This window comes from Anthonomus grandis, chromosome 4 (assembly GCF_022605725.1).
Source record: "Anthonomus grandis grandis chromosome 4, icAntGran1.3, whole genome shotgun sequence".
Taxonomy (NCBI): domain Eukaryota; kingdom Metazoa; phylum Arthropoda; class Insecta; order Coleoptera; family Curculionidae; genus Anthonomus; species Anthonomus grandis.
In genome coordinates, this window is record NC_065549.1 from 6,966,861 (window position 1) to 6,980,927 (window position 14,067).

Sequence of the window (14,067 nt, forward strand, 5' to 3'; positions counted from 1 at the left end):
AAAAAATAAACAGGAATAAGGAAACTATAAGAAAAAATTAATATAAAAGAAAATAGTTCTAAGCAACAATCGTTGAAGAAATAGCTAATGAATCTAAAAATATTCATCGCAAATTATCGCTTTTAGTGGCAGACCTAAATAAACACTTCATGGTCCAAATTGAGCCTATGGATCTCCCCATAACCCCTAAAAATTATTTCTATGTTTTGAGCTTTTTATTTATATACTTAAATTGTTTTCTTTTAGAATGGAACGTATGGATGTTCATCTTTATGTCCCCAGGAGCACATATCACCTAGCGAATGTCAAAATCCACGATTGGTCGATGTTGCTGGCCAATGCTGTAGAGAGTGGATGTGTGACAGTAGAACAGGTATAATTTTTGATTATTTATCTACCATCAAATTCTACCATTAATTACTTGCAAATAACAGAAAAAGACCACCTGTTTTCAATCAATCCAAGCATGTTTCCGAATTAAAATTTCGTATTATTTTAAGTTCCAGGCAATCCGTCCTATCGGTTCTTTCTTCTGTCATAACAATACACCATTTACATAATAGAAAACATTTCGAACAATGATATTTCAACAAAGGAATATTAAAGTTCTTTCGAGGCGACCTAAACTGGGTCACTCGGGACGCGGACGATCAACTTCATTTAAAATTTATTTTTAACTAAAAAATCAATAAGGTTTTAATAATGGCACTTTTGTCTAATTGTCTCACGATGGGCTTTGGAGTTTAATAAAACCCACCGACCTATAATTCCCTCTTAATATAAATAAATTCTGAACGTGTCCATTTGAATTGTGCATTAATTAGTTTTAGTTTTAATCATCTTGGCTTAGATAATACTAGGAGCTGTTAAATTTCAATTAAATTTTAATACAATTTCCTCAAGTTTAATTTAGACGGTGAAACTCGATTACAGGCTTATTCTTAGTAGTTAAGAAGTACTGGAGAGATGATCTTTTGGTTGGTCCTTAGGGAACGTAATTTAGACTGAGGCGTTGATATATTTTTCCTGCAAATTGAAAGTGATTAGACCGGTTGAAGAAAACAATTTAAAAGAACACCTTTAAAAAGCTTAAAAATGAGTTTGAGGCGCTTAACTGGCAATTTAAACGCCTGCCTAAGATGTTTTTAATTTTTGTTTCTAGTAGCAATATGTAGTCAGGAAACATCTTAAAAAATTAATTTTACTGTATGGAGGAAAATTTTAAAAATATTTGAAATGTCTGGAAAATAAATATAAAAATTAATTTTACTGAGTGGAGAAAGTTTTTCAAAATATTTGAAATGCCTGAAAAAATACTTTTACTGCCTGGAGATGATAGAATATGGCCATTAGCGGTTTTAAAATGTTGAAAAATTAATTTTACTACCTAGAGAAAAATTTTAAAAATATTTCAAATGCCTGGAAAATCAACGGAAAAATTATTTTTACTGCCTGGAGTTAACAAAAAATGGCCATGTAGTTGTTTTAAAATGTCGAAAAATTAATTTTACTGCCTGGAAAAAAAAATTGAAATATTTTAAATGCCTGAAAAATTAACAGAAAAATTAGTTTTACTGCTAAAAGGTAATAGAAAATGGTCATTTAGCTGCTTTAAAATATCAAAAATTAATTTTACTGAGTGGATAATTTTTTTAAAAATATTTCAAATGCCTGAAAAAATACTTTTACTGCCTCGAGATGATAGAATATGGCCATTAGCGATTTTAAAATGCTGAAAACTTCATTTTCCTCCCTAGAGATTTTTTTTTTAAATATTTCAAATGCCTGGAAAATCATCAAAAAAATTATTTTTACTGCCTGGAGTTAACAAAAAATGGCCATGTATTTGTTTTAAAATGTCAAAAGCCCGGAAAATTAATAGAAAAATAATTTTTACTGTTAGAAGATAATGGAAAATGGCTATCAGCGTCTTTAAAATGACAAAAAATTAATTTTACTGCGTGGAAAAAAAAATTAAAATATTTTAAATGCCTGAAAAATGAACAGAAAAATTAGTTTTACTGCTAAAAGGTAATAGAAAATGGTCGTTTAGCTGCTTTAAAATATCAAAAATTAATTTTACTGAGTGGAGAACATTTTTCAAAATATTTCAAATGCCTGAAAAAATACTTTTACTGCCTGGAGATAATAGAATATGGCCATTAGCGGTTTTAAAATGTTGAAAAATTCATTTTACTCCCTAGAGAAATTTTTTTTAAATATTTCAAATGCCTGGAAAATCAACAGAAAAATTATTTTTACTGCATGAAGTTAACAAAAAATATCCATCTAGTTGTTTTAAAATGTCAAAAAATAAATTTTACTGCCTTAAGAAATTTTTTTTAAATATTTCAAATATCTGGATAATGAACAGAAAAATTAGTTTTACTGCCTGGAGATAATAAAAAAGGCCATTTAAATGTTTTAAAATACCGAAAAATTAATCTTACTGCTTGGAGATCTTATAAAATGGCAATTTAGCTGCTTTAAAATATCAAAAAATTAATTTTACTATCTGGAGAAGACTTTTTAAAATATTCCAAATGTCTGGAAAACCAACAGAAAAATTAGCTCTACTGCCAGGAGACATCAAAAAATGGACATTTAAATGTTTTAAACTGTCAAAAAATTAATGTTACGGCATGGAGATAACAGTAAATGCTTTTTAGCTAAAGTCAAAATAAAATAAAATCCTTATTTAGCCTAAAAACGCACTTATTTCTTTCCTCTAAATTATTCTGCCGATAATATTTCAATTGCCTGGAATAACAGAAAAATGGCAAAAAAAAAATTTGAAATGCTTTGAAGCAATAGAAAAATGACTTTTACTTTGTGGAAGTAAAAGAAAATTAATTTTACTGCCTAGAAAATATTTATATAAGTGCCTGGAAAGTTGGACACGAAAATTATTTTCCCTGTATGAAAGTAACTGAAAATTTTACTACCTAGAAATATCAGAACGTTACTTTTACTGCCGAGAGAAAACAGAAAGTGACCATTTATACGCTTTGAAATATCTAAAAATTAATTTTACTGCACAAAATTTTTTTTAATATTTCAAGTGTCAAAAAATATTTTGTCTGAAAAAAAATTGAAAAATATTTATAATGCCTGAAAAATTACTTTTACTGGTAGGTGATGCTTTAAATTTAGCTGCTTTAAAATTACGAAAAATTCATTTTATTCTAGGGAGAATAATTTTCAAAACATTTCAAATGCCTGGAAAATGGACACAAAAATTATGTTGACTGCCTGGAGATTTCAGAAAATGGTTGCTTTAAAATGACCAAAAAAAATTTTTTAGGCCTTAAGAAAAAACCTTTTTTATTAAACTATTTCAAATGCCTAAAAAATTAGTAGAAATAAAACTTTTACTGCTTGAAATAACAGAAAATTACTTTTACTGCCTAGAAATAACGAACAAAAAATTTTTAAAATTTTAAAATTTTCAAGTGGTTTGAATCAAAAAGAAATGAAAAAAAGGCTTTTACTTCCTTGAAGTAAAATAAAATTTAAATAAAAAAATAAAAATAATTAAAGTGCCTGAAAATGACTTTTACTGCCTGAAAGTAACAGAAAATAACGTTTAATATAAATACTAGAAGTAACAGAAAAATTTATTTTTTTGCGTGGAAAAAAATATTGAAGTACCAAAATACGTCTAGACCAAATTGTCTGCAAAGGCCTAGAAAAAGATTGATTTTTAATGCCTGAACTAAGAATGTCCAAACACAGAAGAAGTGTAAGAGGAATCAAAAAATAATTTCTTCTAATGCTAAGGAGAATCTTAAGATGATTTCAAATGCCTAAAATAAGATGGACAAATGACTCTAAAAGACTTTAAAAAAAATAATAAAAGGATTTAGAAGTCCAGGATCGTAATAAGTGCTCAAAGAATCCTGAAAAAAAACAGCTTGATATGCCTGGAATAAAGTGAGAAACGTCTGTAAATAAAACGAAAAATTAATGGGGATCTATCCAACAAAAACTGATGTAGTGTCAAAACTATGTAATATATCAACTTCGTTGGAGGGATATAATTTAACGCCCACTACTATACCTTTAATCCAGTTTTTATCTCACTTTCCTAATTATATTAGTTTTTAAGATATTTTAGCTTGAAGTTGGGGCTAACCTTCTATAGGGACTTCCTCGACAAAAATGGGAAAAAGTCCAGAAAAATGGTGCAAAACCTGAGAGAAAACTTAAAATGGTTACTCATATTCAGCTCTATAAAAATGGACTGTTAATCCTTCTATTGTCTTAAGGACTATGAGCAGCTTTAAGAAATAAGTAAAGAAAAAACTTAGATTTTCTTAGACTTAGACTTTATATTTAACTCATTAAATTCTTTAAATATAATAGGGACATCTAAAAATCGTCATAGTTATCGATGATGGATGATTCTGTCCTTAAAACTGAAATAAAAACCGGCGATAACATAAACAAAATAGATTTACTGCCGTAAGATAACAGCAAATGGCCATTCATCTGCTTTAAAAACCCCTAAAAATTAATTTAGTTAATTAATTTAGTAAAATAATAAAGTGCCTTGAAGCAACAAAAAAATTACTTTTATTTTGTGGAAAAAATTCAAAAATATTTTGAGCGCCTGGAACTAATAAAGAAAATTAGTTTTACTGCCTCGAAATAACAGAAAATTGCCATTTTTTGCCTTTAAAATATCTAAAAATTAATTTTACTGCCTGGAATAACAAAACAATTTTAACAAAATATAAAAATATTTGAACTATATCGCCGTAATAGAAAAATTATTTTTATTTTGTGGATATAACAGAAAGGAGCCATTTATTTAGTTAACAATTTGTTTACTGCCTAGAGAAAAATTTTAGGGATATTTAATTGACTGGAGAGAAAAAAAAGGTGTAATAATTATAATAAATCGGGTTTTATTCATATATATACAGGGTTATTGGTAATTCGATACATTCCTTTGGAGATGTGATAGGGGAGGGGGTAAGAAGTAAATTGAACCCTAATATGTATTATGCAAAAGTTGATAGTTTTCGACATATTTAATTTTTTCTGTTTTTCTTCAAAATGTAGACCTTAGTGGTTTAAAAGGCAGTTTCCAGAAAATCCGCTGCATATTTTTTTAACTTTTTAGGCAAAATACATGCTCAACACAATAGTGTTACGTTTGTAATGGCAAAAGTCCCGCAAATAATTGTAACCATAGGTAAATTCTCGATGCAGTGTAATTTTTTTTTCTTAAATAAAATACTACACTTTCTAGTGGATATTTTTTGAAAAAAAATTATGCTACATTCTTCAAAATTTACGTAAAATTTTCTTATTATCTAAGCTAACTCATAGGCTATAAATGCTACCAAAAATTTTAACAGAATTGTGTATTTTTATTATTAATAGTAAGAACGCACTTGAAAAATGCCAAGTGGTATTTACTTCTATGGTATTTAAGTACTATAGCAACAATTTGTTTTTTTACTTTTATTGTTAAAAATTTGATGTGTAGATAGTCTGACAGCAATAATTGTTGTGGAAAGTACTTAAATTACGACTTTCGAGTTTATTTTTCTCGTGTTTTCGAAGAAGGTATTCTATTGGTTTCTGCGCTATGGCCACGTTTACTAACACTGAATATGCAGATATTATGTTTGTTTATGGGTTTTGCAATGGTAATGCCGCGGAGTCTCGCCGAGAATACCAACGTCGCTTTCCGAACCGCCGCATTCTAAATGTCCGTGTTTTCGCTTCGACCTACCGAGCTATCGCTGAAACTGGATCCGTAAAACCAAGAAGAGGTGACGCTCCTCGCGTATATCGAGCAGAAGATGAGGAGGAAATATTAAGACATTTTGAAGACGATCCAACCACATCCACTAATGCCGTAGCGCAGCAAACAGGATCATCGCAATGGAAAGTTTGGTCCACGATTCGGCAAATGGGAAGCCATCCTTACCATTATACGCCTGTCCAAGGATTGGAAGAATTCCGCATAAGAAGGGTAGAATTCCGCAGATTTATTATAAATTCTGATGCAGACAATAGAACTTTTTTAACCGATATTTTGTGGACGGATGAGTCAAAGTTTAGTCATGAGGGCATTACAAATTTTCATAACCTTCATTTTTGGGCCGAAGAAAATCGCCGTTTAACAAGAGAAACCAGTTTTCAAAGAAAGTTTTCTGTAAATGTGTGGATGGGACTTTTTGGCCGGGATGTAATAGGACCACATTTTTTCCCAGACCATTTAAACGGGGATATTTATGAAAATTTTTTACGACATGACCTACAAGATCTTTTTGACGATATTCCTCTCGCCGTTAGAGGACGAATGATATTTCAACATGACGGCTGTCCAGCTCATTTTCGGCGGTCAGTTCGGCAGTTCCTGGATGAACGTTTCCCGAATCGTTGCATTGGTAGGTCAGGTCCAATAGCTTGGCCAGCATGAAGCCCTGACTTAACCCCGCTTGATTATAGCATATGGGGTCAAATGAAAGCACTGGTTTATGCAACCCCAATAATTACCCGGGAAGATCTTATCCAAAGAATAACCAACGCTGCCCAGCAGATCAGGAATACCATAGCAACTAGAACAACAAAGACTGAAATGAGAAGGCGCTGCCGAGCCTGTATTCGCAATAGAGGCTCTCATTTTGAACAAGATTTGTGAAGGTAAATACTGATAAATGCGTTACTTTACAATTTATAATAAAAATACAAAACCATGTCACCTAACTTTTAAGCATTTGTATCCTGTGAGCTAGCTTAGGTAATAAGGAAGTTTTAAGGAAATTTTGAAGAATGTAGCTTAATTTTTTTTCAAAAAATATCCACTAGAAAGTGTAGTATTTTATTTAAGAAAAAAAAATTACACATTGCATCGAGAATTTACCTATGGTTACAACTATTTGCGGGACTTTTGCCATTACAAACGTAACACTATTGTGTTGAGCATGTATTTTGCCTAAAAAGTTAAAAAAATATACAGCGGATTTTCTGGAAACTGCCTTTTAAACCACTAAGGTCTACATTTTGAAGAAAAACAGAAAAAATTAAATATGTCGAAAACTATCAACTTTTGCATAATACATATTAGGGTTCAATTTAATTCTTACCCCCTCCCCTATCACATCTCCAAAGGAATGTATCGAATTACCAGTAACCCTGTATATATATACAAAAAAATATGTATTTCACAGGAAATTGCTTATAGTTGATCACGGCAGTATAGAAATCCAGTCAACCAGTCTTCCACTTAACTACACCATTAAAATTAATAACTAACTTCAAAAATTAACTTAAACAAAAGACTAATAATGTTAGTAGTTTTTCATATATTTACAAGAATAAAAATATACATAAAATGAATTAGAATAAACATAAATAAAGTAATAGTACCTAATTATTAAAGTATTGACAAATATTTAAAGTATCGGCAAATTACCGCTTTTAAAATCTTAATGAAAGTTGAGCTTGTTCTACTGACTTCTAATGCTTCAAAAAAAAGTTGAAAACTATTTTAACTGCCTGGAAGTAACATAAATTACAATAATCTGTTCTAGAAGTTCTAGAAGAAAGAAAGAAAGAAAGAAAATGTGCTATATTACGTAAGAATAATCTTGTGCGCAAGCATCCTAACAAGCTAAAAAAACAAAACAAAAATACAATTTCAAAAATTGACAAAACAATGAACAAAATTAAACACAAGAAGACAAAACTTTTTGAACATACTTGAATTAAAGATAACTAAATAAAACAATCAATTACTAAATAAAGGTAAACTTGTTGACAAAACTAGAGAAAAAAAACTTTCAACATGTCCAATGTTAAAACCTATCATTAAAAAAGTCATCCAGGTTATAATATACCTTAGCTAATAAAAGCGTCTTTAATTCTCTTTTAAATTTCTTAACATCCGATATATGCCTAACACATAGAGGAACATGATTGTAATTTTTTTTACTTATTTAAATTAATGAGTTTTTAGTAAGGGAAGACGTAGGAACAGGTAGGGGAACATCATTTACACGACGAGTCAAATGGCCAGTGTCAGAGGGTAGTTTGGGAATTTTGTGAATAAGAGCAGCTGTTTCTAAGATAAAGAGTGAAAAAAGAGTTAAGATTTTTTCAGAAATGAAGAGGGGTTTGCAAGAATCTCTTAACTTAGCAGAACACAGGTATCTAACTGCTTTTTTTGAATAACAAAGACAATGTTAAGTAGCCCCTTATTGGTTAAACCCCAAAAAGGCAAGCCATACCGAATATGAGATTCAATAAGTGAAAAGTACACTGAACGTGCAACCACCCCTCCCAGCTCTTGTTTTGCGATTCTTACTGCAAAACATCCAGAAGATAATTTCCCAGCTAAATGTAAAATATGATGTTCAAACCGAAGGCGACCATCAATGGTAATTCCTAGGAACTTGCAGCACTCTTTATTCTGCAAGAGGGAATTTTCGTCAAACATCAGACCCTGAACATCGCACTTAAACCCCATAATAGACGTCTTTCTTACATTAAACACGAGCCTGTTGGAAGCACATCACCCTAATAAAATCTGAAGGTCTTCAAGGATACAAGACTTAATATAATCAGAATTTTTATGGCTCCATAGTATGGTGGTATCATCAGCAAACTGAAACACCTTGCCCTGCAGTTTCAATGAACTCAAGTCATCCACATACAGTAAAAATAATAGTGGTCCCAACACTGAACCCTGGGGAACGCCGCATTTTAGGGATCTAGAAGCAGACAAACGCCCAGACACTGTAACCTTCTGAGTACGATTTGATAGATAGGACTCAAGCCATCGCAACGCAACGCCCCTAAAACTTATCGAGCCTAACCTAATATTTATCGAGCTTAGATAACAGTATTCCATGATCCACACATTCAAATGCTTTGGATAGATCACAAAACACTGTCGCCGATGACTCTCCAGAATTCAAGGACACATAGACGCTCTCCAAAAAGCTAAAAACAGCATCATGACTTCCTTTACCGGCTTGAAATCCAAACTGATTTGCAGACAAAATGCCATTATGATGTAAAAAGGACAAAATTCTGCTTTTTGCGAGTTTTTCAACTATCTTAGGGAGGGTAGACAAAATAGAAATGGGACGGAAATTACAAGGCTGATCCAAGTCTCTATCCTTATGAAGAGGCCTCTTTTAAATATGAAGGAAAAATGCCAATATGTAAAGAATTGTTTATGGCAGAAACTAAAGCATTTAAGGCTGAATCAGGCAAAAAGAGTAACAACCTCGAAGATATCCCATCAACTCTAGATTACTTTACAGGTTACTTCGGTAAGATCGACAGGATGAAAGAAAAATGACTGCTCAACCACACACTTGTTGAAGATAGTGAAAGGGATCAATGTTACTACGAATGCCCTTGAGCAAGATATTAGGTATATCACAATAATAGTCGTTTAAAATATCAGGTCTTAACTCCGGTTCAGATACTTTTCTATGGCAGTGTCTAAAATCATTAATAATCGACCAACTCTCTTTGTCTATTTGATGACATATTTAAGCGATCCCTATAATAATTAGATTTTGTTGCTTAAATTGTCTTTCTGTACAGACTACGGTATTTCTGATGATATACAAGGATATTTTCATTTGTGGTATATTTGCACAATTGAGTCAAAAAACGGAGGTTTTTAGCTGAAATTGTAAGGCTACAAGAGACCTTGTTTCCCATGGTTTTCGTTTCTTAGTTTTAAGCCTTATTTTAGGAAAGCACTGATTGATCTTATCACACAGAACTTGAAAAAATAAAGTAAGTGGGTCAGAAGCCGTTTCAAGTGCATTTCAATTTACCGAAGCTGTAGCAGCAGAAAAAGCATTGAAATTTCTCCTGCTGAAAATTCTTCCCATATAATGAGATGAAGATAAGCTTATTTCTCAATTATTCGGATAGTCCTATGAAAGGACTAAAATTTCCATTTATAATGCCCAATTTTTCCTTAAATAAATATATGATCACCCTATCCATTTAAATTATGCATCAATCGGTTCCCATTTAAATCTTTTCTCTCTCCTTAAAGGTATTAAATTTTGACAAGGCAAGCCTAAGGGAACGTTTAAATTACACGAGGGCGTAATTAACATTAATACCTCAATTTTAATCTAAAATTTTCGTTGGCTAAGCAATCTCCCCGGAGGAAGGGGTTGGGGAGGTGGGATAAACACTTTTAGTGACTTAAAGGGGTTTTAGGTAAATAATTTGTTCTGTTTAGTTTGTGCTACCGCGCAGTTACGAACGGGGGATTTCCTAATCAAGCTGAAGCTATACCGCTATATCCGCGTATATACTTCGTTTAAATTAATTTTCGGTTAGTCCTGATTTAATATGCGGATGGAGTAAAGCGTGTAGGTGAAGCTCAGTTACTTGTCCTGCATAATGTAGTTTCGATCCCTCCCGGTTTGCAATTTAACGGCGAATATTACTGAATATAGTCATTATTTTGAGCCAAGGTAAATCCACTTTCGTATGTGGTTATTATTTTATCCTAACGATTTTTAGCGAATGTATACATGTAAAGATTTATGAATTTTTAGACATTTCTTTTGTTTCCGCTCTTAGCAGAACAACCGCCGTCTTGTCAGCCGTCATTTTCCAGATGGTCGCTTTGTTCGAGCGAATGCGGTTCCGGATTATCCTCCCGGAAGTCTAACTTGAACGCAAAATGCGTCCCGGACACGGAGATTCGGATATGCCAAACCAGGAGGTGTCAGGATAAGGATTACGTCGAAGCACATAGGAAACATCACCATTTAAGGGTAAGTCAATTTTTTGACTTCATTTACATATTTCTTTCCGATAAGGTTTCGTCTCTGGAACCAATTTATGTGAGCAATAGGTCAACAGCATCATAAGTTAATAAGAATCTTTAAACGCGGAATATATAACAATAAGTTACCGTAATTCGAGAGTATGCCGAATACCGGTAAATAAAGCAAGTAACTGTTATTTTTATTATTTTTTAATCGACATAGTAACGTTCCATTTTAATTTATAGTTTAATGAAAAATAAATTGACTCGAAATGAAATGGTACAATCGCTTTGACGAGCAAACGTAATAGTTCATATTGGCGTATAATTATTATACAATTGCTTTTAGGAGTTATAATCAAAATATCCTAGACGTAAAAACAAAGGCAAATCCGGTAAAAAAGGCTTGTTTTAACATACCAGAATTACCAGATAATGCAACGAGTTGAGATAGTAAGAGTCAACTGGGTAAAGTCCAATATCTCAAGAACTACTGGGAATATTGTAATGAAACAGAAAGCGTAATATTCAGAAGAATAGTTCCTGCAAATGTTATTAAAGTTTCAAATCAATCCAAACATAAGTTCCTAACAAATTCTTATTTTTAACTAGTGGTGTCCAAAAGCAGTGTCTGATCTTCACTTTAAACTCCAATATCTGAAAAACTATCTGAGCTACTGTAATGACACAAAAAGCGTGATATTTAGTAATATATTTCCTGTAAATGTTGTTCAAGATTTAAATCAATTACAGCATAAGCTTTTAAAATATCTGCATATTTAAGCAGCGGTGTCTAAGCAGTGACTAATCTTCAAACTGACTGCTCACTTCAAAGTCTAATACCTATAAAACTATTCAGGCAACTATAATAAAACAAAAAGCATGATATTCAGAATGACATTTCCTCCATTTAACCAGTGAGGTTCAAGAGCAGTCAAACTGACCGCTGACTTCAAAGTCCAATATCTGAAAAACTATTTGGGCTACTGTAATCAAACAAAAAGTAGGATATTTACAAGAATCTTTCCTGTAAATGTTGTTTAAGGTTGAAATCAATCCAAGCATAAGTTTCTTAATTAGCCGCATTTACAATGCCATATCTCGGCTATCGTAAAAGCTACGACCTTGCGAATAGTCATGTTGGATTCAGAAGGACGAAACTAAGACAAAACCATTTGAATCTTCCCGATAACTCCCATAGAAGCCAAGATATCAGCCTTCAAAGTTTGGGTTTTTTCATTTTTCGGGTATACCCCCCCATTTGGATTTTTTCCAGAAAATTTTTTTTGAACTAACTATACCAGCGGATTGTTCTCATCAAGTAGATCATGAAAATACTGGGATATAACAGGACTCGATCAGAAATAAGAGAATGAGAGCACTTTGAAAATTCGGAAATTGTTACTTTTTGACCTCGTTTTTGAGGTCAAAAATGGGCATCAAAAATGCCATATCTCGGCTATCGTAAAAACTACGACCTCGCGGATAGTCTCGTTGGATTCAGAAGGACGAAACTAAGCCAAACCGTTGGAATTTTCCCGATAGCTCCCATAGAAGCCGAGATATCGGCCTTCAAAGTTTGGATTTTTTCATTTTTCGGGTGTACCCCCCCGTTTGGATTTTTTCCAGAAAATTTTTTTTTTTCGAATTCGAACTAACTATACCAGCGGATTGTTCTCATCAAGTAGATCACGAAAATACCGGGATATAACAGGATTCGACCAGAAATAAGGGAATGAGAGCACTTTGAAAATTCGGAAATTGTCACTTTTTGACCTCGTGTTTGAGGCCAAAAATGGGCATCAAAAATGCCATATCTCAGCTATAGTAAAAGCTACGACCTTGCGAATAGTCTCGTTGGATTCAAAAGGACGAAATTAAGACAAAACCGTTGGAATTTTCCCGATAGCTCCCATAGAAGTTGAGATGTCGGCCTTCAAAGTTTGGGTTTTTTCATTTTTCGGGTATACCCCCCGTTTGGATTTTTTCCAGAATTTTTTTTTTTCGAATTCGAACTAACTATACCAGCGGATTGTTCTCATTAAGATCACGAAAATTCCGGGTTGTAACAGGATTCGATCAGAAAGAAGGAAATGAGAGCACTTTGAAAATTCGGAAATTGTCACTTTTTGAGCTCGTTTTTGAGGCCAAAAATGGGCATCAAAAATGCCATATCTCGGCTATCGTAAAAGCTAAGACCTTGCCAATGGTCTCGTTGGATTCAGAAGGACAAAATTAAGACAAAACCGTTGGAATTTTCCCGATAGCTTCCATAGAAGTCGAGATATCGGCCTTCAAAGTTTGGGTTTTTTCATTTTTCGGGTATACCCCCGCGTTTGGATTTTTTTCAGAAATTTTTTTTTTCGAATTCGAACTAACTATACCAGCGGATTGTTCTCATCAAGTAGATCACGAAAATACCGGGTTATAACAGGATTCGATCAGAAATAAGGGAATGAGAGCACTTTGAAAATTCGGAAATTGTCACTTTTTGACCTTGTTTTTGAGGCCCAAAATGGGTATAAAAAATGCCATATCTCGACTATCGTAAAACTTAAAATCTACGGCCTTGCGAATGATCTCGTTGGATTCAAAAGAACGAAACTAAGACAAAACCGTTGGAATTTTCCCGATAGCTTCCATAGAAGTCGAGATATCGGCCTTCAAAGTTTGGGTTTTTTCATTTTTCGGGTATACCCCCCCGTTTGGATTTTTTCCAGAAATTTTTTTTTTCGAATTCGAACTTACTATACCAGCGGCTTGTTCTCATCAAGTTGATCACGAAATAACTGGAATATAACAGGATTCGATCAGAAATAAGGAAATGAGAGCACTTTGAAAATTCGGAAATTGTCACTTTTTGACCTCGTTTTTAAGGCCAAAAATGGGCATCAAAAATGCCATATCTCGGCTATGGTAAAAGCTACGACTTTGCGGATGGTCTCGTTGGATTCAGAACGACGAAACTAAGACAAAACCGTTGGAATTTTCGCGATAGCTCCCATAGAAACCGAGATATCGGTCTTCAAAGTTTGGGTTTTTTCATTTTTCGGGTATACCCCCCCGTTTGGATTTTTTCCAGAAAAATTTTTTTTTTCGAATTCGAACTAACTATACCAGCGGCTTGTTCTCATCAAGTTGATCACGAAAATACCGGGATATAACAGGATTCGATCAGAAATAAGGGAATGAGAGCACTTTGAAAATTCGGAAAGTGTCACTTTTTGACCTCGTTTTTGAGGCCAAAAATGGGCATCAAAAATGCCATATCTCGGCTACCGTAAAAGCTACGA

General features: G+C 32.9%; 1 protein-coding gene across 3 annotated transcripts in view; it reads left to right on the forward strand.

Annotated features, from left to right (window-relative positions):
- LOC126735406 (CCN family member 2) overlaps positions 1-14,067 on the forward strand; it is a 73,085-nt gene that overhangs the window by 39,514 nt on the left and 19,504 nt on the right. For 2 of the 3 annotated variants that reach the window (XM_050439374.1, XM_050439375.1), the window contains exons 5-6: positions 247-373; positions 10,585-10,781. In XM_050439374.1, the coding sequence (XP_050295331.1) occupies positions 247-373; positions 10,585-10,781 (324 nt within the window). The remainder of the gene's footprint in view (positions 1-246; positions 374-10,584; positions 10,782-14,067) is intronic. The other variant, XM_050439376.1, reaches the window with a different exon arrangement.